Raw genomic sequence first — 26,709 nt, 5'->3', positions numbered from 1 at the left:
ATAAACAAATAACAAATAAAACACAAGTTTTTATTTAATGGTTGTCAAATGGCAAAGGTAAGATGTACTTGCTGTATCAGATGGAACAATCTTGAGACCCATACAGGCGCATTTTTACCTCCCTCCCACCCGTTTCTCAGCTGCCTCTGTTCTCCAGCTCCACCCTGGGACTGGGATCACCTGGCCTGTACCCTTCCCAGCTCTCTCTCTGCTTGTACAGACAGGCACACACGTCCACACACAAACATCAAAGTCAGTTGGTTTGATTTTACTGAAATGGGATCTTTCTATCTAGTTTTCTGAAGTTTGTTTTTTTTTTTTCATTGCATATACTATGAAAAAATAGCAGATAGACGTCTAATGGTATTTTAACGCACACATTTATAATTTTATCTCATCTTTTTACAATTTTTTTGTTGTTTTTTATGCACTGCTATGACACTGTGTATTTTTTTTTGATCAGTTCTAGTTTTCTGTTTCCTCTTAGATGAGCCATGGGGTCTGTTTTTCGCGAATGAATTAGCCAGTTCCTCTGCACTTTCAGGCTTGTGACGCAGAGCTGTGTATCCTATTGTTATATGCTTCTTTTCGTCTCTGGGATGTATGTGATTGTGTCTTCTCTCTCATACTATACTACATGAAGGTGACAAGCTGTTCTGTTTGGGGACACAATCGTGAACTGTTCATTGGAGTCCACACTGGGAACGAGCGCCTCCCCATCCTGGGAAGAGACTGGAACTTGCTGCATTTCACTGCTAAACATCCTAGAGGAGTCCCGTGCATAGCCCACGCACATGGCCTGCACCTGGGGCAGCAGAAGGGGCTGGAGGTTGTGACCAGGCCAAGCCTGTAGCCAGGTCTGATCCAGCAGGGGAGGCTTGACTTAGACGGTGGGTGTGACTCTGCTCTTGCCATGTTTTAGATCGGAAGTGCTGCGGAATCTGAGGCCCGGACGCGGTTTGGTCTTATTAAGGGTCACGCCTACAGTATAACGGGAATTGACCAGGTAGGTGACTTGAATTCCAACCGCAGGGTGAGGGGAGACACATGATAATGCTAGTCCCTTAGGCATTTATTCAGTGTGTTGCAGTTTAAATGTCTGCCTTTCAGACATTTCAGGGACTATGTCACCTAAAGAGGCAGGCTGGAATTCAAAACGGCAAGCCAGGAAAGAGAGAAACCGTGTGATTCCACCGCAGCACAAAACTCGTTTAGCAGGTGGAAGCGCCTGGTCTTTGTTTATTTTTAATTTCCTTTCTTTCCCAATTCTCCATCAGTCCTGTGTTAGTCAGGATTCTTCAGAGAGATAGAATCACTAGGGAACCAAATATACATACATACAATTAAATACACACACATTATCTATCTATCTATCTATCTATCTATCTACATCACACAGTGGACCCTTGAACAACACAGGCTTGGACCTATGTGGGGATTTTCTTCCATTTCTGCCACCCCTGAGACAGCAAGAGCAACTCCTCCTCTTCCTCCTTCTCAGCCTACTCAACATGAAGATAATAAGGATGAAGACCTTTACAACAATCCACTTCCACTTAATAAATAGTAAATGTATTTCCTCTTCCCTATGATTTTCTTATAACACTTCTTTTCTTTGGCTTATTTATTGTAAGAATACAGTATACAATATAAATAATTATAAAACATGTGTTAATTGGCTCTTTATGTTATCAGTAAGACTTCTGGTCAATGGTAGGCTATTTGGAGTTAAGTTTTAGGGAATACGAGATTTTTTGACAATGCAGGAGGGTTGGCGCCCCAACCCCCCACATTGTTCCAGGATCAACTGTAATACGATTTATTGTAAGGCATTGGCTCATGCAACTGTGAAGAGTGAGAGGTCCCATGATCTGCTGTCTGCAAGCTGGAGGCCCAAGAAAGCCAGTGGCATAGTTCTGGTCTGAGTCTAAAAGGAAGGCCTAGCAACCAGGAGCACCAATGGTAAAAGTCCCAGTCTGAAGGCAGGAGAGATTGATGTCCCAGCTCAGGAACCCGGGCAGAGAGAGGGAATTCCCCCTTCCTCTGCCTTTTTGTTCTAGTCAGGTCTTCACAGATGAGATGAGGCCCACCTCTACCAGGAAGGGCAATCTGTTTTACTCAATCAACTTAAATCTCGTGTCACCCAGAAGCACCCTTGCAGACACAACCAGAATAACCTTGAAGCAAATATCTGGGCACCCCATGGCCCAGTCAAGTTGACACATAAAATTAATCACCACAAATCCCATTCTCTGTAGCTGTAGCCCAGGTGGAACTGATCCTGAGAACACCCAGACTCCACACAGTACCACCCTGACTTCGAGGGAGTGGTTGGTTAGGAGGAGAGATCCTTGAGGAGCACAAGGGGAAGAGAAATAAAGAGTAGGATGAAAGAGGAAGACACGAAGCCAAAGGTATCACTCTCCCAGACTCAAGCTCAGCAAAGCCCAGAAGTCTGCCTTGCCCACTCCATACCTCCCCTGGACCAGTCTCAAGCCCAGCACTCAGAAGGCACAGGTGCCCCTGGTCTTCTGTAGCCACCCACATGTTGAGTGACATCTGCTGAATGTATGGGGAGTAAAGAACATAGAAGGGAGGCCCTGCCCTTCCTCCTCACTGGAGCCAAGGTGTGAGATGCGGTTGGACTCTTTGGGATTCTTTAGAATGTTAGCTATTTGTGTTGATTCCTTTGTCCTCCTTCCCCATCCATACATGACTTGCAGGTCGCTCACTCAAGTGGGCATGTGATTTTCTAGCTTAGATCTTCTACGTATTCCACGTAACAACAGAAACCTCCCATCATCTTGGTTTGCTTGATTTTGCTTCCTCTGCCCCTACAAGGAACTCACCTGCCCTGAGCCTTTCAAATTAAATGAGCCCCTTAAATGGTGAGTCACAAGCCACATCTTGCACTCTGAAGAGTTGATGTTACTTGAATTTTTACACATCCAAAATATAATTTATGCCAAATGCATGAGGATAAAATGTTCTGACTGCTACAGCTTCTGGTTAGTCGATAACTAGAAGTCTTTTACTTTCACTCTCTCTCCTCCAAAACTCTCCTCAAATGCATTGGCCCTTGTCCCTGCTCCCAGGCAGAACCCGAGGGTACACTGGCTCAAGGATGGTTGAGATAAACAGCAGGAATCCTCATAGATACGTGAAACAAGGAGAATATTGGGTTTAGAAGATGTAAAAGCTGTTTTTGTTTATTGTTGTGTTTAAATTCCCAGCATGTGCTTATTTTCTTATCATTCATCTGTGCCTGGGATGCTAGGATGAAGAAAGGTCAGTAATAGTTCCATGAGTATCTTTGAGGACTACTCTTTACCATTCACTCTACTAGATGTTAAAGATGCCTAAGACTTGGCTCCTGCCTCTAGGGAGATCCCAGTCTAGAGAGAAATCCATCCATTTCTAGATTCACATGGACTAATTTCTTGTTAATTATAATTCCACTTTACTTCCCAGATGTGGCATAAGCATTTTGGTACCTAATATATTATCTTTGGCAATAGTAGCAATTATTCAATAGGAATTAGAAGGTTCCAAGGGCTGGTTAAGAACTGGCGAACGTTTACATACCTTCAGCAGCGTTTTAGGCAAGAGACTTTCAACAACCAGTCCCGGGTGGAGCTGGTCCACCTGGAGCTCATGGGTGAATGTGGCCAAACCTCCACCATATTTATCATTTCACACTTCCCTCATGCTTTTCTCTTCTAGGTAAACTTCCGAGGCCAGAGAATTGAGCTCGTCCGAGTCCGGAACCCTTGGGGCCAGGTTGAGTGGAACGGGTCGTGGAGCGACAGGTCAGTCACCCTATCCGGCCTCTCTGGCTGGTTCCCGGGGCGTGTGGGGCCAGAGCTGGCTTGTGCAGACATGTGAAGGAGTGACCTGTCTACCACCCTCCCAGGCTCTGACTCAGGGTCCTGTCCCGATTCTGGGGTGGCCCTTCTTCCTCCCCTTTCAGCCCTCAGGCCCACCTTGCATCAAGCTTGATTCTCAAGAAAGACTTACAACAGTACTCTAACTTTCACGAATTGTATTTATGTCAATACATAAATGTATTACCTCCCATGGTGATGTTTATAACTCAATGTTATAGTGAAAGGCTTTATCTGTAGTTGTGAGTAGCTCCAGTAAGCAGCGTGCCTGTGCATGCGCACCTGTGTGTGTATGTGTGTGTGTGTGTGTGTATTTAGAGTATGGGAATCCCTGAAATATTACCTACTGTGTAACTATAGGATTCTCTCTGATAGTCACTAACCATGGCAGAGGACCAATCGGCCAGCAGAGAAATAGAAGTGGGACTGAGCGTGGTGGCTCATGCCTATAATCCCAACACATCAGGAAGCCGAGGTAGGAGGATCACTTGAGTATGAGAGGTTGAGGCTGCAGTGAGCTATGATTGCGCCACTGCATTCCAGCCTGAGCAACAGAGTAAGACCCCATCTCTTAAAAAAAAAAAAAAAAAAAAAAAAGGAAAAAAATAGAGGAAGTGGAATTGGATTTTCATTTATTACAGAGCTGTTAACCAGAGTTTTGGTCTCTCAGTTATCAGGAAAGGTCTGCTGTGTGTGTCCTCACAGCTCCCCCAGCTCTGGTCCCTTGGGAAGCGGCCCAGGTGACTGGGAACCAGAGATGCTTGGGTGGGTGCGTGGCAGGGCCCACCTGAAGCTGTTGCTCCTCCTCTGTTTGTTGGGCTCCTGAAGGCCTTTCTTGCCACACCCATGGCCCCTGAGCTTCTGGGGAAATCTGAAGCTAGTCTAGAACTTGGTTAAAACTGAGTCAGGGTTTGTCTTCAGTCCAGACACAGCTACCAGGTCACCAGGCATGGTGCAGCTGCTGCTCTGTTAGCCAGACCCCAGTGTGGGTGCAGAGCACACAGGCATGTGCTTTCCAGGCTGTCATCGCCCCTGTGGAAGTTCTCACCCCACCATCCTCTGCTCTGGCCTTGGCTGCCGCCTTCTGAGAACCAAGAAGCATTGGCAGAGATGAGCTGAGATGGGTTGAGGAGGGAAGAGGTTGGCCTCCCTCTCCTGGCAGAAAAGGAAAGCACAGAGAAATATTGAAACCAAAATTAGTGAGACTACATCATGTAAGATGTGCAGTGCCCCTCAACTTTGAGATAGTAGCCTATAAAGGGAAAATGGGCCAGTTTCTCCCGTTTTCTGGGACTCACAGAGGTAGAAATAAAGAAAGTGCATTCTGACTGGGAGCCAAGGCTGAAATGAAGTTTGTCTTCCACTCATGCAGCCTCCATGGATGATGCACGGGGCAGGAGCCATCCTGACCCTCTGACTTCACTGTGCTGCTGGTGACATGTGAGTAGGGTTGAAGGCGCCACATGGCCAGCCTGTCAGGCCAATTATCTGGGTGTAAGCCACTTAAGATAATGGCTCCAAAAGCAAATAATGGCTGCCAGTTCCACTCTTCTGATCCTGGCCCGAGCACCTGGAGACAGGTCCCTGCTGATCCTCCCCTTGGATCTCGGGAGTACTCCGCTGATTTTGAGTCGAGATCACGGGATGAGAGGGAGCTGCTACATTGGTTGTAGCACCACAACAGTGGTGACATACTTTGAACTATTTGGAGGTGACTGTGGGGGTCACAGAAAATGCAATGAACTTGGAGTCACAAATCCTGAGTTTGGAGAGTGACAGGCAGCCACTCCCACCCCCACTCTTCCCTGAGCATGTGTCCATGGGCCTACCTGAGCCCTTTTGTCTGCAGGATGGGCACACATAGCTCACAGAACCCCATCTGGCTTGCTAGTGAGGTCACATACAGAAGGTGCCCAGTACAGACAACATCAAGCATGGGCAAGTGTAAGGCATTATCACCTTTCCAAGTGTCAGCTTATCCACTAAGGAGAGGCCAAGCACTGCTCCAGGTCACATGGCAAGTTGGAGGCCAAGCACGAAAGTCAGTGGACTTGTGGCTTCCAGCTGGGCTCTTCTGCTACCCCGTGGGCATGCAATGCCTTGTGACTGTCCCGAGATAATCTTCCATGTCGGTGGTTCAAATCATCCTCAGGGGTATTTTATCCATCAGCAGCACTTGGAGATGTACTTTCTGGCCAGCCCTCTTATTTGGGGGCCAGTGGCTCACTGGCCACTGCATCCCTGGTGCATTTCTGGGACCCAGTGAGTAGTCACTGAGCAGGACTTATTTCCTCCATAACCACACACTGTGGGTTCCACATCAAGGCCGTTGTTGCTCTTCATGACCTCTGCCTGAACACCAATTTTGTTTACTCCTAGTTCTCCGGAGTGGCGTTCTGTTGGTGCAGCTGAGCAGAAGCGTCTGTGTCACACTGCTCTGGATGATGGCGAATTCTGGTACAGTGCTTGTTCCTGTGTTAACTGCAGATATGAGCAAGTCCCATGGCCCAGAGGCGTAAGGAGCACCATGTTTCTCTCTCTCTCTCTCTCTTTTTTTTTTTTGAGACAGAATTTTGCTCTTATTGCCCAGGCTGGAGTGTAGTGATGCGATCTCGTCTCACTGCAACCTCCACCTCCCAGGTTCAAGTGATACTCCTGCCTCAGCCTGCCAAGTAGCTGAGAGTACAGGCGTGCGCCACCACACCCAACTTATTTTGTATCTTTGGTAGAGAGGGGGTTTCACCATGTTGGCCAGGCTAGTCTCAAACCCCTGACCTCAGAGAAACCACCCACCTCGACCTTTCAAAATGCTGGAATTACAGGTATGAGCCACCTCGCCCAGCCTTCTCTCTCCGTTTTTGGCAAATCAAATTCGTCTGTCTCAGACCCCTCATATACACCCAGATTAGAGGGAAATTTAATCTCCCTCCTGTCTTGGTGGGGGCTCACCCCAGCTCTCGGTTTGTTGAAGAGTCTTTAGGGGGTTGCTGCAATCCAATAGAGGAAGAGTGTCTGGTCTCCAGCCTGACATACCTCCTTGGCGCTCTGTGTCATCTGGGTTTACACAGTGAATTTGAAGATAGGCAGCTCTGCTGCTCACAGGGTGCATTCCCTCCACACCCACTTTGGTGAGAGGTACCTTTGGCAGCTACCCTGAGAGCATCTAAAGATATTGACCTACGTGGGAAGGAAACATTTCTACTCTGGACTTTGCCTTGGCCTGAATCTCTTTGTTTAATTGAATATTTGTGTTGGGCCTTCATCTCTAAAATCTTTTTCAGGCTTATTTCTTCCTGTTTGGGATCTAGAAGTTGGCCCTTCTAACCCTGCAAGAAACAATTTCTGGTTTCTGGTTCTATTCCCTTTCATGTGCTCCAACCAGTCAATTCTTGCCTGAACTTATCTCTTCCTTGTAACAGCTTTTAAAATACAACAACCCAAAACCATAATTATTCCAGCCTTTTTCATTCTTTTCCCGTAGGACACAGCCTCAGTAGTGATTTGTTCTGCCTTCTGTATTTTTACAGTTGTCTTAGTCTATTTGGGTGGCTATAACAAAATACCACAGACTGGGTGGCTTACAAAGAACAGGAATTTATTTCTCACAGTTCTAGATACCAGGAAGTCCAAGATGATGACATAGGCAGAACCCACGTCTAGGGAGGGCCCTATTTCTGATTTACAGATGGATCCTTCTCACTGTGTCCTCACGCAGTAGAAAGAGGGCAAGGCGGCTCTCTGGGGCCTCTTTTATAATGGCACTAACCCCATCTGTGAGGGCTCCATCCTCGCAACCTAGTCACCTCCCAAAGGCCCCATCTGCTAACACTTACTACTTTGAGGGTTAGGATTCAACATACAGATTTAGGGGAGGCTACAAACATTCAGTCCATAACAACATGCAACAGATTTACCTAATGTTTTGCAACTGCATAACATAAATATCCCCATTTTCCAGCTCCAACAGTTCCATGTTCCCTCTTGCCAAACTGCTAACATATTTTAGAATGTTGTTATGGTAGTTCCGTAATTCAAGGCACCAAAGACTCAAGGTAACACTAGCTGCAGTAGTGGAATAGGCCCCAGATGTATAAAAGCTCAAACACAGTGAAGTTTTTTTCTCACTCATTGTGACAGTCCAGGGAGGATGTTCATATTCTGTGGGTGACTCTGTTCATACAGTGATTCTATTGTGTGGCTCTGCCATCTTCTAAGGTCACATGGTCATCTGCATGTAGCCAGAAGAAGAGAAGAATAAAATAAAAAATTGAAGAAGACACTCTCACTTTCTAAAAATCTTGACTCAGAAGTAAATGCATCACTGCTCACATTCTACTCCCAAACGGAAGGAGTGGGGTGCAGTCCCTAGTCCTGTGCTGGTGAATGCCAGCCGTCTCTGTCTCAGGAACCATGAGGGCTTAAGTTCCCCAGATTTGTGGAAAACGTGCAGGGTGCTTGAGAGATTCCCAAGCTGTCAAATTAGAAATTACAGATGAACTTTGAATTTTGAAGTACAGGGGACTTTGACTTAGGGGGTTACAAGAGAGGAACAAAAACTGCAAGAAGAAAGCTGAGTTCTGGAATTAGTATCATCACACTAATCAGTGCATATGAGCAGGAGGTAGAAACTAGAGTTTGAGAGGCTACCTGAGGTCAGGCTAGTGGAAGGAAGGTCTGGTACAGAAGGTGGGAGAAGCCGGGCAGAGGAAACTCAGAAATTCACAGCAGGAGGCTCTGCAAGGAAGAGCGTCCATATGAATGATCCATTGCCCTGACCCTCTTGAAGGAGGTGCCCCGACACCCGGGCTGAGCCTGCCCAAGGTGATGGGTGGTGTTAAATCATCACTCTGTGCATGGAGCCCTTCCTCCTGGAATCCTGACTCTGAAACCCTGTGTAGCCTCTTTCCATCTTTCACCTGCTCTAGGATGTACCTCCTGCAGCTCTCTTCTCTCGCCTTATGTATGAATTCCCCCTTTCTTCTGAATCATTCACCTTAGCACTCCAACACTATCATTTCTCCTACCTGCAAAGAAAAGAAAGCCTCCCTTGATCCACTCAAGTGACCGACCCAGCTCTCTCCTCTCCTCTATAGCAAAGCCCACCAGTTCCTCTTCTCCCTTACTCTCTTGACTCCACTCAGCTATGAGTGTGCCCCACCATCCCACTGACCCTGATGTTGCCAGAGAGGCCACCGATTCTCACTTTGCTCGATTGGATCATTTTGATCCATCAGGAGCCCTTGATGTACTGGATTGCAGGGGACCACACGCCCTGGTGGTCCTCCTCCTACCTGAGCTCCTTCTGAACATCCTGTCCTGGTCCCCTCTCATCTTCCTAACCTGTTAGCACTGAGGTGTCCCAGGGCCCCATCCATGGTCCCCCTCCTTGCTGCCTATTCTGACTCTTTAGGCGTCTCATCTGGTCTCATGACTTTAAAAACTATCTTTACACTAATTCTCAGGTTTCCATCTTCAACTCCTTTGCTCAGAATAGCAGAGTCACATACTCAACGGTCTACTTAACATCTCCCCTTGAATGTATAATAGACATCTCAGATTCACGTGCCCAAACCTGACCTGAGTTTTTCTCTCAAACTGTCTCACCACAGCCTTCCCCATCTCCATCCTTCCAGTCACTCAAACCAAACATCCTGATTCCTTTCATTCTCTCCTTCCTCACATCCAGTCCATTAGCAAATCCTGTAAGATTTGCCTCAGAATATGTCTCAAATCTGGCCACTGTTCCCATCTCCCATGCCACCAGCCTGGACCAAGCCACCCTTGTCTCTCACTTGGACATCAGCACTAACGTCCCAGCTGCATCTGTACTTCACCTGTGTCCCCAAAGTATGTTCTCAACACAGCAGCCATGGAGCATGTGACTCCTCCATTTACTTTCTTCCAATGGCTCTCCACCTTCTCAGAATCAAAGCCAAAATCCCTATATCTACTTGACATACTGTGATCTCTTGATCTTATTCCTTACGGATGCCTCGTGCCTTCCTGGTGTTCCATGAGCACCTCAAGCACCTCTCTGCCTCGGGGCCTTGCTGTCCAGAGGGGTCTGACTAGACCCCCAGAGAGCTGCTCTGCCCAGTACCTGGTAGTTCAAGTCTCCACTCAGAATGTGCCCCATCAGTAAGGCCTTCCCTTACCTCCCTGTTTAAAATAGCATCCCACTCTTACACTCCCAACTTTCAACCCAATTTGATTTTTCTCCGTAGCACTTAACATTTACAATAAATCTATATTTTTACCCCAGTTTTTACCTTTTTAACCTTTACTTTACTTTAAAAATTTTTTCCATCTCCCCACACTTTGCAGTCCCCCCACTCCTTGTGGACAGGAACAAGATGATTTAATGAATAAGTGAATGATTTAATGAATGAGTGAATGGATGATGCCCTCACCATCGCCCTCCTGTCCATCGTGTCTCTCCACTTTGTTGCAGGATGGCATTTAAGGACTTCAAGGCCCACTTTGACAAAGTGGAGATCTGTAACCTCACTCCCGATGCCCTGGAGGAAGATGCGGTCCATAAATGGGAGGTGACAGTCCATCAGGGAAGTTGGGTTCGCGGCTCCACGGCTGGGGGCTGCCGCAATTTCCTGGGTAAGTAGGCTGTCTGTCACTCTCTCTGCCACTCCCAAGTGTCCATTCCAACTCAGGACACCGGGTTGGATAAGGGCCGGGTCCTCAGAGAAAGCCTGAAACATAGTAAGATTTCAAAAGTGACTGGGAAAAGAAGGCTGCAAAGATTTAGTTGGGTAAGAATTGTTTGAGGAAACTCCTTTGTTTTACCACTTAGGTTATTTTCCGTTACAAGTAATGGAAAGCATGACTCATGTCAGTTTAGCAGTAGAAAGGATTTATTATCTCACATAATTGAAGAGCTCAGAGGAAAAGTAGGGTGGGCTTCAGGCACAGTTCTATCAGGGCCCTGGTTCCATTTGCTTGTAATTCACTGCTCTGCCCTCTTTTCTGTGTTGACTTCTTTCCCTGTCTGGCTTTCTTTATAATCACAGGAGGGCTAGCAGCAGTCTCCAGGGCTTCCTGAACCCTCATTCACACGAACAGCAAGAGCTCCTGGGGTTATCAAACAAAAGTTCTCAATTTCCCTCTAATTGGAAATTCTTTGAACCAATATTGCCTGGTGAATGCTATGCATTGATTGGCTTTGTCCAATCTTCGGTGACAAGAGGGACTGGCAATTCACGCTGGAGCAGTGATCGAGGTCAATCCTACTCAAACTGCCCACCATCAAGTAGATGCCGGGGGACAACCAGAAGTCTACTGCACTCTCCTCTGAAATACTAAGTGGAAAAAAAAAAAAAAAAAAAAAGATGGAACAAGCTTTAGCAGACTAGACCCAGAAGAATGTCCTTAAAAAGCTGCATGGGAAATGGTTGAAGAGAAGGTGGATATGAAAGAGAGGATACTTTGCATTCTCATTGGGGATTATCAAAAGTAGGGTAGGAGGGCTTATTGAACAGGGAGAGAAGGTATTACTTTCTCATGTTTGGTAGGATATATAATGAGAGCGGATAGGTATGTGTGAGTGTGCGTGTGTGTGGTCTTTGGGGGGGTTTCTTAAGAAAGGGAGAATAATCTACCTCTCCCAAATGACAGATACCTTTTGGACCAATCCACAAATAAAATTGTCTCTGACTGAGAAAGATGAGGGGCAGGAGGAGTGTAGTTTCCTTGTAGCCCTGATGCAGAAAGATAGAAGGAAACTCAAGAGATTTGGTGCCAATATGCTGACAATCGGCTATGCCATTTACGAGGTAGGTGGGAAACACATTGCTGTTTCAGAGTTCTCCATCTGAGTACTAAATTCACAGTTCCTCCTCGGTTTCACACCTGAGACTCAACCAAGGGTCCATGAACTGTGTCCAAAAAGCCAAGAGGAACTTCCCTAGGAAACCCTTCCCTTTCTTGCCCATTGCAGTGCCCTGACAAAGACGAACACCTGAACAAAGACTTCTTCAGATACCACGCTTCTCGGGCCAGAAGCAAGACGTTCATCAACCTGAGAGAAGTCTCCGACCGGTTCAAGCTACCCCCTGGGGAGTACATCCTGATTCCCAGCACTTTTGAGCCCCACCAGGAAGCTGATTTCTGTCTGAGAATCTTTTCAGAGAAAAAAGCCATTAGCCAGTGAGTCAGAGGAACAGCTTCCAGAATCCCACTTCTTTTAGTAGTTTATTCACACAGAAGTCATCCGGGAACTGCTGGAGCCAAGACTCCATTCTTCCATTTTCCATGTGTACCTGAGAAACAAGGCAGGACAGTTTCTTTCTTTTCTATTATTTATTATTAATTTTTTTTAGATGAAGTTTCACTCTTGTTACCCAGGCTGTAGTGCAATGGTGCGATCTCAGCTCACTGCAACCTCCGCCTACCAGGTTCAAGCAATTCTCCTGCCTCAGTCTCCAGAGTAGCTGTGATTACAGGCACCCGCCACCATACCCGGCTAATTTTTTTTGTATTTTTAGTAGAGACGGGGTTTCACCATGTTGGCAAGGCTGGTCTCGAACTCCTGACCTCAGATGATCCACTTGCCTTGGCCTCCCAAAGTGCTGGGATTACAGGAGTGAGCCACCACGCCAGGCTGCAGGACACTTTGTTAACTCATCTGCAAGGCAAGGCACATATTCCTTCTAGCTCTGCTCCTCCCTCCCTCAAGCAAACCATTGAAAAGTTGCTTTTTTCTACTGGTCCCAGAGTCATGCTCACAAGACACTCTTGGGTGGAGCCCTTCATTTTTCAGACCCTATTACCAAGAAGCTTCTGGGGTAAGAGCCCCATGCAAGGATGCTAGACATTTCTGGGCATGATGAAGACGGTGGCTATTGCAAATTTCAAGAATGACATGTTCTTTCACCTCCAATTGAAATAAATGTTGGCAAATCTGCCTCTCATTTTACATACCCAGTATTCCACCACATCTTCCTCACAGTGTCTTAGCGAAATTATTTTATATCAGTTACTTCTGTGGAAAATGTTTCCCTTTACTGCCCATTCACCATGGGTTGCTCTGTGGCACAGGGGGAAAAATGGTTCAAGACAGAGGAATCCATTTCTTTTCCCAATGATGATATTCTAAAGATTACAGAGAATGCTAAAATCTGCTAATTCTGTATTTAAGCTAGATAAGTCTCCAACAAAAAGTCAATCTACACAGAGTTAACAAGAGAGACAGCTGTGAATACATGACTCACTCTAGTTTCGTCTTTCGTTTAGTGAGATAGAATTAGATTGGTGGCATGCATCGAGAAAACTCAATTACGAAGTCTGGTGGGGTTTCTCAAGCTGATTACAAAAGGCATGGTTCTTTCTCTTGGCTAAATAGATGCTGAAAAGTCTTAAAATTTTTTTTTTTTGAAACGAAGTCTGGCTCTGTCGCCCAGGCTGGAGTGCAGTGGCCGGATCTCAGCTCACTGCAAGCTCTGCCTCCCGGGTTTACGCCATTCTCCTGCCTCAGCCTCACGAGTAGCTGGGACTACAGGTACCCGCCACCTCGCCCGGCTAGTTTTTTGTATTTTTTTAGTAGAGATGGGGTTTCTTCATGTTAGCCAGGATGGTCTCGATCTCCTGACCTCATGATCTGCCCGTCTCGGCCTCCCAAAGTGCTGGGATTACAGGCTTGAGCCACCGTGCCCGGCCGAAAAGTCTTAAATTTTTAAACACTCTACCGGATAATTTTTCTCCAGCCTTCTCCCAGATACTAGTACAAGGTGGGGATGAATATCCTAGTATCTGTTCACACAAAAGTACCCTGTATGAGATCCATGCAGACTGACATCTCTTATGGGTGGCAAGAACAAGAGAGACCCAAGTTATGCCAATACCATGCCTCTTGTTCTCTATCCCATTAGTGGGGTGAGCTCAGAGTCACTGGCATGCATAAGGTAACTTGTACGTGGCAAAAAAACCTCCATACTTAATCTTGCTCTGAATAAGATACTTTAGTCTGCTATGATACTCAGTATAAGAATCAGCTCTGTAGCTTGGTAACAAAAATCCACACTGAGCTCTGTGTGCATTGGTTTAGCTCTCAGACAGGCTCCTGATTAAACAAACAAAAGTTCTGAAAGTGTTATGTCATGTATGCCCAGGGAATGAAGAGGAAAGGGAGGACTACCCTCATTCAACGTTAGTATTTATTCGTATTCCCTTTGATTTTGATTTTGTATCAGTTTTTCTTTGAGAGTGCTTCAAGTTTTAATCTATAAGACTGTATTCCTCCAAATGTTTTTAGCATCATCAAAAGCTGAAGGCTGCTCCTCCTGTTAATATTACTACTATCCAAATACTACAAGTTCCCCTAAATATGTGAATAGTAAAAAAACATGATTGCATCATTTTTCCTCTTTTTCCCTAACATAAGCACAGAGACACCCATCCCTCCCCAACCCCACCAGTGGAATCAGGAATTTACATCTATGAGGAGAGGCAGGAGTTAGGGATGCAGCTTCAAAAGGTGGTCTTTAGGCTGGGCATGGTGACTCATGCCTGTAATCCTAGCACTGTGGGAGGCCAAGGCAGGAGGATCACCTGAGGTCAGGAGTTTGAGACCAGCCTGGCCAACGTGGATAAACCCTATATCTACTAAAAATACAAAATTAGCTGGGCATGGTGGCACATGCCTGTAATCCCAGCTACTTGGGAGGCTGAGGCAAGAGAATCACTTAAAACCCAGGAGGCAGAGGTTGCAGTGAGCCAAGATTGGGCCATTTTACTCCTACCTGGGCCACAGAAAAAAACAAAACAAAAAGGTGGTCATTTTGGTTCTGATTCAACTTTGTAATCTTTTAAAATGCACCCCCTCCCCAATGCCTATCACTCAATAGGCTGAATGGTCTCCAACAGATATGCATCCTCCTTGAAGATGCAGAGTTCATGGAGAGTGAATGTGTAATGCAACTGCACTGTTTATGGGTCATTGGAGGTGCTACTATTCTACAAAATACTTTATCCGTTGCCTTTGTTAAAGTTCATCAAAGAAATAGGGAGTGACTGCTGGCTTAACTTCTTTTAGTTCCATAAACCCAGAATTCACAAGTTCTTAGTGATAGCTGATATAGTTTGAATATGTGTCCCCATCAAATCTGAAGTTGAATTGTAATCCCCAATGTTGGAGGTGGTGCCTGGTGGGAGATGTTTGGGTCGTGGGGGCAGATCCCTCATGACTTGGTGCTATCCTCGTGATACTGAGTAAATGCTTGTGAGATGTGGTTGATAGTATGTGGTACCTGCCCCACCCCTGCTCCTGCTTTTGCCATGTGACATGACTCTTCCCCCTTCTGCCTTGATTGTAAGCTTCCTAGGCCTCCCTAGAAATCAAAGAGTCAGGTTAACTTCTAGGGAATATACCATGCTTCCTTGTAAAGCCTGCAGAATTGTGAGCCAATTGAACCTCTTTTCTTTGTAAATTACTCAGTCTTAGGTATTTCTTTATAGCAGTACAAGAACAGCCTAATACAGAAAATTGGTACAGAGGAGTGGGGCATTGTTAAAAAGATAACTGAAAATGTGGAAGTGACTTTGGAACTAGATAACAGGCAGAGGTTGGAAGAGTTTGAAGGCCTCAGAAGAAGACAGGAAGATGAGGAAAAGTTTGGAACTTCTTAGAGGCTGGTTAAATAGTTATGGCGAAACTGTTGATAGTGATATTAACAGTGAAGTTCAGGCTGCCAAGGTCTCAGATGGAAATGAGGAACTTATTGGGAACTGAAGCAAAGGTTATGTGTGTTATGCCTTAGCAAACAACTTGGCTGAATTGTGTCCATGCCCTAGGGATCTGTGGAAGTTTGAACTTCCTAGTGATGATTTAGGGTATCTGGAAGAAGAAATTTCAAAGCAGCAAAGCATTCAGGATGTGACCTGGCTGCTTCTAACAACCTATACTCAGATGTGGGAGCAAAGATATGACTTAAAGTTGGAATATATATATTTAAAAGGGAAGTGGAGCATAAAAGTTGGGAAAATTTGCAGCCTGGCTATATAGCAGAGAAAGAAAAAAGCTTTTCGAGAGAGGAATTCAAGCAGGCTGTGGAACAACCACTTGCTAAAAATATTTACATAACAAAAAAGGAACCAAGTGCTGTAACCAAGACAACGGAAAAAGGCCTCAAAGGCATTTTAGCGACCTTTGCAGCAGCAGTCCCTCCCATCGCAGGCCAAGGAAAAAAATGGCTTCATGGGCCAGGCCTAGGGCCGCAGCGGCCCTATGCAGCCTCAGGACACTGTTACCTGCATCCCAGCTGCTCCAGCTCTAGTCTCTGCTCAAAGGCACCAGATACCGTTTGGGCTACTGCTTCAGAGGGTGCAAGGTGCAAGCCATAAGCCTTGGCAGCTTCCATATGGTGTTAAGCCTGCAGGCACACAGAGTGCAAGACTGAATGAGGCTTAGCAGCCTCCACCTAGATTTCAGAGGATGTATGGAAAAGCCTGGATGCCCAGGCAAAAGCCTGCTGCAGGGACAGAGCCCTCACAGAGGACTTCTACTAGGGCAACGCAGATGGGAAAATGTGAGATTTGAGGCCTCGCACAGAGTCCCCACTGGGGTACTGCTTAGCAGAACTCTGGGAAGGTGGCCATCATCCTCCAGACCCAAGAATGGTGGATCCACTGGCAGCTTGCACCTTGAGCCTGGAAAAGCTACAGGCACTCAACAACCCATGACAGCAGCCAAAGTCATGGGGACAGAGCTCTCCAAGGCCTTGGGATCCCACCCTTTGTACCAGTGTTCCCTGGATGTGGGACATGGAGTCAAAGGAGATCATTTTGGAGCTCTAAGATTTAATGACTGCCCTGCGGGGTTTCAAACTTGCATGGGGCCTGTAGCCCCTTTCTTTTGGCCTTTTGGAAGGGGAATGTTTACCCAGTGCCTATACTCCCATTGTATTTTGGAAGTATAAAATGGAATTTGTGTATCTTGGAACTTGATTTTGATTTGACAGGCTCATAGGCAATGGGACTTGCCTTATCTCAGGTGAGACTTTGGACTTTGGACTTTTGAGTTAATGCTGGAATGACTTAAGACTTTGGGGGATTATTGGGAAGGCATGATTATATTTTGCAGTGTGAGAAGGACATGAGATTTGAGGGGCCATGGCAGAATGATACAGTTTGAATATGTGTCCCCACCAGATCTGATGTTGAATTGTAATCCCCAGTGTTGGAGGTGGGGCTCGATGGGAGGTGTTTGGGTCATGGGGGCAGATCTCTCCTGGCTTGGTGCTGTCTTCACAATAGTGAGTTTGCATGAGATCTGGTTGTTTAAGGGAGTGTGGCAACTCCCCCACCCCACCCTGCTCCTGCTTTTTCCATGTGACTTGCCTGCTTCCCCTTCACCTTCTGTGATAATTGTAAGTTTCCTGAGACCTCCTGAGAAGCAGAGCAGATGCCAGCACTGTGCTTCATGTAAAGCCTGCAGAACCGTGAGCCAATCAAATCTCTTTTCTTTATAAATTACCTAGTCTCTGCTATTTCTTTATAGCCATGCAAGAATGGCCTAACACAATGGCTGTCCCTCTTATTTGCATTCTGAGCAAGGGCTGAATGACTAAGGGTGGGGGTGTCAATGTGTGGGGTCTGCAAACTCTGTGAAATGTAAACAGCACTGAACAATAAGGGATTCAATGGGACAGAACCTTCCAACAGCTCTGGGCTCTTCAGCTCTGCAGATCCCAATGAGAAGTTAATCCTGTGTGTTTTTCTGCCCATACAGGGATATGGATGGAAATGTAGACATTGACCTTCCTGAGGTGAGTCTTCTGATGTTGCTATGGAGTATAGGATTCAGGTGATGGTTCTGGAAACCTTCCTTCTAATCACAGAGTCATGTAAAACTCTGCGGTTCAGGGAATGGTTATATGCGATCAAGTAAGCATCTATGATTCTAACCTCCTGTAGACCAAGATGTATGTCTTCTAGTCTGTGCTCCTCTAGTACACAAGGACCTGGCATGGAAGTGAGGTGGGTGCTTGGTATAAAGTTGTGTTCAATGTCATCTTCCTCTGCGCTACTGTCAACTGAAATAACAAACACGGAGACACTCTCTAAAAGAAAAGCTATTTATTTGGGGATAAAGCACTGCAATGGGCATATGCATACCACAGTAAACTACGCACATATTTGGGGAGGTAAAAGAGGACAAAGGTTTTTAAAGAAAAAAATGAGAAGGATTACATAATTGTTTTGAAATAATTATCCTTGGCTACAAAGATCCATAACAAAGGTGAGGCCAGGCTGATGTTGGACAGGCAGTTGCTACGCAGAGGTAGAAGTATTTTTGTGTATGGTTGCAAGGGCCTCTGTGAAAGGTTGTGGTTTTTGCAGCCTCTTGTGATACTTTTGTTATCAGGTAAATAAGCATAAGGACCTTCTGGCCTTCCCGAGCTCTACTTGTCAGGGTTTTCTTAACATTAGTGACTTCATTTTGATTTAATAACTTTCACACTACCAACTCCACCTGAGAGGAAGTTGCCACTTCTGAAGGGGGTAGACTATCTTTTCATTGTATTTTAAGAAAACTAATCAGTGAAAAGAAAACCAGAGAGGCAGGGAGATGTTTTTTACTGTGGACTCAGGGGAACACATTACTTCTCCCCTACATTATGTGTGTGTGGAGGGGGAGACCTGGGGGTGGTTTTACCCTCATCCGAGGGCTGGAGGACTCTCCAGAGGCCCTGAGATGCTATAGCTGGAAACAGTCTGACACGTTCGGGGCAGCAGAGGTCTGCTTTTAGGAGGGAATTTGCTTCTCCATGCTGGGGCACAGCTTATTAATGGTGCTAAAAAACCAAAGAGACCAAAAACCACCCAAAACATTTACTGAGTGCTTTCTATATACCAAGCCCAGAGCTCAGTGCTAGAAACAGACTCTTGCCTTCAACGATTTCACCAGCTATCAAAACAGATGATGAAGTGAGTCATTGCAGTCCAGGGTGGTAAAAGGTAAGCTAGAGGAAGTGCAGGAAGCATGAAAATCCAGTGGCCAGGACCTAACTTAGGCAGGGGTCAAGGTTCTTTGGCCTCCTCATCTGTAAGGCAAAAGGGCTCCACAGGTCCAACTAATAGAGTCCTTGTAGACTCACCTTCTAAAGAGCCTTCATGAGAAAATGTTCCTCACGCTACAGGACGCAGCTCATGCACACCGCATCAGGAGGGTGACATGGGGCTGGGCACAGAGTGTCTTGGCTTCTTTTCTGCTATTTTTGTCATGTTTCCTTTTTGTGGATCATTTGTTCAAGTTTCTTCGGCTGTTTTTTAGCCCCCAAAGCCAACTCCGCCTGACCAGGAGACAGAGGAGGAGCAGCGGTTTCGAGCTCTGTTTGAACAAGTCGCTGGTGAGGTAGGACACGCCCCGCTTCCGTCTCCCCACCGGGCTGAGGGCCTGGGCCTGGCTTTCCAGCAAAGGGTTGCAGTCGTGGGGTTGGTCAGCAACATTGTCCCGAGGCATGATGGAGCTTGTTGCAAAGACAAGCACTGATCACGGAAGGCCAAAGACCACCCTGTTTACAACATCTCTTACTTACACAGTCTGCAGCTGTGGATGGGGCCAGTGAGAAGGAGCACAGAATGGACCCAGACACATTGTTTTTTAGTTCTGTTTTGTTTTAGACAGGGTATCACTCTGTTGTCCTGGCTGGAGTGCAGTGGTATAAGCCTAGCTCACTGCAGCCTCAAACTCATGGGCTCAAGAGATCCTATCGCCTCAGCTTCCTGAGTAGCCGGGACTATAGGCACATGCCATCATGCTTGGCTAATTAAAAAAAAAAAAAATTAAAGAGTCTTACTATGTCACTCAGGCTGGTCTCAAACTCCTAGGCTCAAGCAATCCTCCAGCCTCAGCCTCTCAAAGTGCTGGGATTACAGGCATGAGTTACCACGCCGGGCCCCAGGTGCTTCCTTTGGGAGGCTAGAGCAAGGCTTGAAGAGGTGGCTCCTTTGAACTCTGCCTGAAAATCACTGCCATTAGAATACTTTGTCTGCTGTAGTAAAGGGGATCATGTTCAAGGAAGTCCCTATTCAATTGCAACTTCCTGTCTCCCACCCTATCCCAGTCCTTTCCACTATTCAGCTTCTTTTTTGGGGACCCTGGATGGAGCCTCACACAGATCGAGGCTCTTCCTCCACCTGCTAGGCATGGGGGAGGGAAGTCTTTCTAGAAACTGCCCCACAGGTGCTCCCTTGGAGCCGTAAATAAAATGAGCTGATGAACTAATTCATGTCAAGATGCTAATGACTCTATTAGTTTCTTGTGTTTCACTCAACTGGGGTTCCTGAATTATGAAAGGGGTCACCTGGAGTGGTGATATCTAAACCTAGGGGCTGTCTAATGGTAGTATATTAGGCACTGCAATAAATAGGCAAGGCAGGGAGATTAGGGGACCACAGGATGGGATGGAGAAAAGGGGGGCTCATGTGACTGCTTAAAGTACAGCAGGAAGGTGGCTGAGCGCAGCCCTGGGTGGGACAGAGCGTGGGGAGGGGGGAAGGCAGTAGTGACCTCCCTGCTCCAGGCGCCATCTGGAGCACGCTGGGTCAGACCCCGCATGACAGGCTCAGAGGAGTGAATGCGGGAGGGACAGGAGCTGTGAGATGGAGATCCAGGGTTTGCGAGGGAAGTGGGGAATGCTGCAGGAGTTTCAGTCGACCTTGATTAACAACCAGAAAAGTACCTCTAGAGTTCAGCCCTCCTCGACTCATGTCCTGCTTTTCTTCCAAGTAGTTGGATGACTTGGGCACGTGGCTCCATTTCTCTTTCCTCCTCTTTCAGTGGAGGGCTGGCTGGTGCAGTGCTTTCTTACCAACACCAAACATCCCAAACCCCCATTCCCCAGGCCCAGAGGCTTCAGGGCGAACATGTGTTAGAAGCACCCTGCAGGATTCCACACGGCTAGTGCAAAACCCTGACCAAAATGAGGTCTATGTCAGTGCTCCTCAAACATGCATGTGTATAAAGTGACCTGGGCATCCTGGGAAAAAAACACAGATTCCTCATCAATAGGTCAAGAGCAGCCTGGGCAACATAGGGAGAGCCCGTTTCTGCAAAAATAATCAGCCCAGCATGGTGGTGCCTGCCTATAATCCCAGCTACTTGGGAGGCTGAGGTAGGAGGATTGCTTGAGCATGGGAAATTGAGACTGCAGTCAGCTGTGGTCACAGCACTGTACTCCAGTCTGGATGACTGAGCAAGACCCTGTATCAAAAAAAAAAAAAAAAAAAAAAGCCTGAGACTCTCCATTTCTAACCAGCTTCCGGGGTGGGGGCTGCAGAGATTTCCTGGAGCACCTTAGATCCATGATTCTGAAATTCACCCTTATTCTTAATTCTAAATCATTCACCCTTATTCTTAATTCTAAATCAACCCCTAGATCTTAAAAATAGGACCATATTCCCAGGTTCTCTGATTTCAAGGGTCCCTGGGGTAAGCCCCAGATGCGGGACTGTTTTAAAGCTCTCCAGGCGGTTCTACGGTGCAGAGGAAGACTCAGTCTGGTTTTCCCAAACTACCTCTGACATAGGAACCATCTGAGGAGCTTAGGACAATTCTAGGAGTGGTTCTGACCCTCAGGGAAGTTGGGAAACCACTGCCTTGCCCTGCCCAGCTTTCCATGCGCTTTCCTGGATTGAGACGTCTCTCAAGTTAGGCTCTCTCCTAGTTGGGCTGGCATGTCCCTAAAACATGTGACATATGAGACATGTAGTTGCAGCCACACAGGAGATAGGTACATCTGCCCAGAGCAGGGTCCTGAAGGCTGGTCTGTCACTTGAGCCAAATCAAGCTCAGAATTGATTTAAAACAAAAAAAAAAAAAACTAGAAAAGAAGGTGCCAAGGACTGTAACAAGCAATTGTCTCCACTTCAACAGGACATGGAGGTGACAGCAGAGGAACTTAAGTATGTTTTAAATGCTGTGCTGCAAAAGAGTAAGTGCTGCCCACATTGGGGTCCCAGGGCGCCTATGGAGGGACCAGCAACCACACTGCCTGGGTCCCCCCCCGCAACCCCCCAGGCTCCCTGCTCCTCCCAGCCAACTTTTAAAAGAGCTTTGTTTCCTGATTCCAAAAATGATGCAGGTTTATAGTAGAAAATTCTTAAAAATGCAGAAAAGCCTAATGACAAAGATAATCACAAATGATCTCACCACCATAAATAACCACTCTTAACACATGTGTATCTGCATGTATGTACATATGTGTCACATGCGTAGACATATAATGTTAGAACGTTTCATCACTCCAACAAGAAACCCTTTACCCATTAACAGTGTTAACCCTGTACCCATTTCCCCCAGCCCCAGGCAACCACTCAGCTACTTTCTTTCTCTATAGATTCGATTTACATATTCTGAATATTTCAAATAAAAGGAATCATAGGCTGAGAGCGGTGGCTCACACCTGTAATCCCAGCACTTTGGGAGGCCGAGACAGGTGGATAACCTGAGGCCAGGAGTTCAAGACCAGCCTGGTCAACATGATGAAACCCCGTCTCTACTAAAAATACAAAAAAAAAAAAAAAAATAGCCAGGCATGATGGCGGGCACCTGTAATCCCAGCTACTTGGGAGGCTGTGGCAGGAAAATTGCTTAAACCTGGGAGGTAGAGGTTGCAGTGAACCAAGATCGTGCCATTGCACTCTAGGCTGGGCAATAGAGCCATACTCTGTCTCAGGGGGAAAAAAATGAATCATACAATATGTGGTCCTTTCTGACTGACTTTTTTCACATGGCATGATGTTTTCAAAGTCCACCCATGTATCAATGCCTCATTCCTTCTTACAGCCAAATAATATCCCATCGTATGGATGGGCCCCGTTCTGTTTATTCATTCATCTATTGGTGGCCATGTGGGTTGTTGCCAGTTTTTGGTCATTATGAATAATGCAACTGTAAACATTCCTGTACAAGTTTTTTGGGTGGGCATGTGTTTTCACTTCTCTTGGGTATATAGTTATGAGGATGGTTCCATCACCATGCCACAGTCTATGGTTACATGGTGGCGTAACCATCCTCTTAACTATACGTTTAGTTAAGAGGATTGTTTAATTCTGTGTTTAATGTTTTTAAAAACTATCCAACTGTTTTCTAAAGTGACTATTTCACATTTTCACCAGCAGTAGTATGAGAGTACAAATTTCTCCAACAAATTTAAATCCTGCCATTAAATAGGCTGCAAAAACATGATTCCTAAGGATCGTATAATACTCCATTACGTAGACATAGCCTAAAGTATTGACCATGCCTTTCTATTGGTCATTATTTCACTTCCAAATTTTTGCCACTATAAATAATGTGATGACAAAAATCTTCATATGTAATTCTTTGCTCCGGATTCTTAGAACTAGAATAAATGGATGAAGGCGTATTCCCACTTTTATTGCTTTTTTCACATTTTTCCAATTTTCCTTCTGAAAGGTCATGTTAACTTCTACTCCCACCAGCATCATAAGACAGTAGCCACATCACAGCCCCCAGCAGCCCTGGATTTAGCCACATTATTGGGCTTTCAGCAGATGGGTACATAGGTTTATCTTATTGGAGTCAACCAAATTCAGCTTTCATGTGCAATTTCAGAAAAGGACATCAAATTCAAGAAGCTAAGCCTGATCTCCTGTAAAAACATCATTTCCCTGATGGACGTATCCTTCCAAATATTTGAGCAGAAATAGACATGGATCCTGGGCTTTAAGCACAGTAGAGTAATCTTCAATAGTTCAGACTCTCCAAGAACATGACACCGTTAGCCAGCAGAATAGTCTTCTTCGCAGAAAATAACCCAAAGCTGGGGGACCCCGAAGCTGAAATTGGATCAGAATCAAGATGCACAAGTCTGCCCAGGGGCAGGGGTGGGAAGCTTTTGAAGGAACGTGGGGGTCTTCTTGCCACTTTGGGATCCCGTCTAAGGGAACGAAATTCTGTTTTTGTGAACTTTTTGGGAGCACCCCCATCCCACCTCTGCCGTTTCCCCTCTTCAGAGATTTGTGGTTTAACCATTAAAACCACTTCCCCAGAGCCCCAAACCTGTGTCACTCAGGCCAGCCCATCAGCCCTCCCCGTCTGCAGTCCTAGAGCTGAGGTCCCACGAGGAGCCTCAGGCTGAAACGCTACTCACGTCTCCCTTAACCTACACGGCACAGACCAGCGGCAATGGGAAGCTGGAGTTTGATGAATTCAAAGTGTTCTGGGACAAGCTGAAGCAGTGGATTGTATGTAACCTGGAGCAGGGCTTGGCCTCTGGGGGAACCTGTGCGCCTAGGGCGGAGAGGATTTAAAAAGGTGCAGCAGGCTGCAGGCTAGGAGAGTTGTATTCAGGCAGGGGAGAAGGGAAAACAGCATCACGCTATTCCGATGCTTATGGGAGTACCACCGTGCTTCCACCCAAGATGGAAAGGAAGACAAAAGGGAGACGGACTTTTTTTGGAAGGCCCAGTCCAACCGTGGCCTCTGCGGCCCCTGGAGGGTAGCTCCCCCGGACTGGCTGTCACCCACTTACTGCCATTGGCAATGCCTTTCAGGTGCACTCCTTCTCAATGCCTCTGCTCTCCACCCTTTAGAACCTTTTCCTTCGGTTTGATGCTGACAAATCCGGCACTATATCTACCTATGAACTGCGGACTGCACTGAAAGCTACAGGTAAAGAAAAGACTGGAATGCAGGTGGCTGACTTCATGCCAGGTACTGCCCATGGGCAACCTGAGCAGATGGCAGGTCTTCTCTCTGCTGCCCAGGAGGTGGGCCTCTGAGTCCAATTGGTGCTTCTTAAGGTCACGGCCCTTGGAGTGGCAGCACCAGGGTTCAGACCCAAGACTCACTTGCTGACACCAGGGCCCTCATTTTAAACCACTGTGAACACTGGTAGAAACTTTTTAAATGTGTCTGCTAAAACTGAACTTGGCCTGCCCTCTGGAGGCCTCATAGCCTCTGACCATGTTTTCTGGCCCAGTACTTAACACATGGCTGTTTGGTGGCAAGCTGTAGTGATTGCAAACTTCTCATTTCTGCTCTCAGATGGTTGTTATCATGGATGAGACAGAGCATGCAGCGCCCATGGTTTGTGGGCTGCACGCCCCTCTGCCACCTGTGGCCCTGTCCTGGGCTTTATCAGCAGCAGACTCTGAATCCAAACTGGATGACTGCATCATAGTTTACACCCTGCTCCCCTTCCCGAAGGCTGGGCTCCAGGTGGCGTTTCCCACCCTTGCCTGGGGTTGGATGGCCGTTGGCCTCTCTGTGGTCCCATGTTCTGCACACACAACCGTAGTTTCCGTGGGTGCTCTGCAGACCTCCTGCCCACTAGGCCGCCTGTGCTTCTCACCAAGCACACCTCACAGACAGGGGCCTCCTGAACCTTTTAAAGTGTGTTCCCTCCCAGGGAAAACAAAATCTGGAAACAAGTCCAGGCTCAGGCCTGATAAAAAGGATGAAGTATACACAGCCAGGACCATCTCGGGTCCTATGTGAGGGAGAAGAAAATCAGATGATTTACAAATGAGCAGCAAAGTGCCAGGCTGAGAAGGGTGCCTGATTTTCTTAGGAGATGGTGACTGTTTCCAGGGTAGGAGGAGGAACTGAGCAGGGGACAAAGGGAGCGCTCAGAGAGGAGGGGCATGGCTGTGTCTTTCCTACCGTGACGTGGCGTAGGGAGGATCGCCCCTCATCCCCCTCCTCTAGCCCCAAACACCAGGATTCTGGCCAAGGCTGGCAGCCAGCACTGCCGTGCAGGCTCCAGAGACTCTGTGCTCTGCTCTTGACCTGCCTGCTCCTCCGCTGAAATTACAAAGAAGCAGAAAGAGCCTGGGTGGATTTCTGAACAATCCTGTGAACACCTCCTAGAAAGCGAACATGTAGACCAAAACGAAAGGGGGAAAGAAATCACCTCTAAGGGCAATGATGAGAAATCAAAGCACTGGCCAGGTGCGGTGGCTCACGCCTGTAATCCTAGCACTCTGGGAGGCCGAGGTGGGTGGATCACGAGGTCAGGAGTTTGAGACCAGCCTGTCCAACATGGTGAAATCCTGTCTCTACTAAAAATACAAAAATTAGCCGGGTATGGTGGCAGGCGCCTGTAGTCCCAGCTACTCAAGAGACTGAGGCAGGAGAATCGCTTGAAATTGGAAGGCGGAAGTTGCAGAGAGCCAAGATCGTGCCACTGCACTCCGGCCTGGGAAACGAGCAAAATTCCATCTCAAAAAAAAAAAAAAAAAAAATAGAAGCACTAAATATCGGATCTAGAAAGAACTTCACTGTGTCTAAACCCCTCACTTGACAATGAGGAAACCAAAGCCCAGAGAACTAAACCCATATGCCATGGCTGGAGCAGTGCCAGGGCTCAGATCCAGGCCTCCTGGCCATAGCCTGGCGTTCCTCCTCCATCGTGGGTGTGTAGGAATGGGTCCCTGGACAGTGTCATTCACCGTGGGTAGCAGCATCCCCTCTGAGAAACGTTCTAGAGCCACAGCTGGAAGTGACCTGAGACATAGAACACGAGGGGAGGCTGGTGTAGGAATGCGTGTGGGGCTCAGACACCACCAGTGTTAAGTTCCCCCAAACGAAGCTTCCTGTAAAGTCAGCTAGACCCTATGGGGGACATGGGTGTCAAAACTAAGATCATGAACTCACTAAAGTCGGAAGCCATTAAACACAGAAAGCATGCCTGCGAGTCCCCCGCACACTCGGCCCTGCACTGCAGATTCACACTCTCACACTGCATTCACACCAAGGACAGCAGTCCCACTGGGTGTGGGGACCCCAGCTTTGAGGAGTGAAGCAGCGGCTCCCTCTTCTGAGGCCTCTCCTCGGCTGCCTGGG

General features: G+C 46.9%; 1 protein-coding gene across 1 annotated transcript in view; it reads left to right on the top strand.

Annotated features, from left to right (window-relative positions):
- CAPN9 (calpain 9) overlaps positions 1 to 26,709 on the top strand; it is a 53,739-nt gene that overhangs the window by 20,883 nt on the left and 6,147 nt on the right. Inside the window, exons 6-17 of the mRNA XM_033198026.1 lie at positions 923 to 1,006; positions 3,724 to 3,809; positions 6,264 to 6,341; positions 10,336 to 10,496; positions 11,514 to 11,671; positions 11,836 to 12,044; positions 17,623 to 17,659; positions 19,168 to 19,248; positions 21,772 to 21,829; positions 23,476 to 23,540; positions 24,039 to 24,107; positions 24,456 to 24,534. Coding sequence (XP_033053917.1) covers positions 923 to 1,006; positions 3,724 to 3,809; positions 6,264 to 6,341; positions 10,336 to 10,496; positions 11,514 to 11,671; positions 11,836 to 12,044; positions 17,623 to 17,659; positions 19,168 to 19,248; positions 21,772 to 21,829; positions 23,476 to 23,540; positions 24,039 to 24,107; positions 24,456 to 24,534 — 1,165 coding nt within the window. The remainder of the gene's footprint in view (positions 1 to 922; positions 1,007 to 3,723; positions 3,810 to 6,263; positions 6,342 to 10,335; positions 10,497 to 11,513; positions 11,672 to 11,835; positions 12,045 to 17,622; positions 17,660 to 19,167; positions 19,249 to 21,771; positions 21,830 to 23,475; positions 23,541 to 24,038; positions 24,108 to 24,455; positions 24,535 to 26,709) is intronic.

This window comes from Trachypithecus francoisi, unplaced genomic scaffold (genome assembly GCF_009764315.1).
Source record: "Trachypithecus francoisi isolate TF-2019V2 unplaced genomic scaffold, Tfra_2.0 Lachesis_group5, whole genome shotgun sequence".
NCBI classification, from domain to species: Eukaryota; Metazoa; Chordata; class Mammalia; order Primates; family Cercopithecidae; genus Trachypithecus; species Trachypithecus francoisi.
This window is presented reverse-complemented; position numbering and strand designations above follow the sequence as displayed.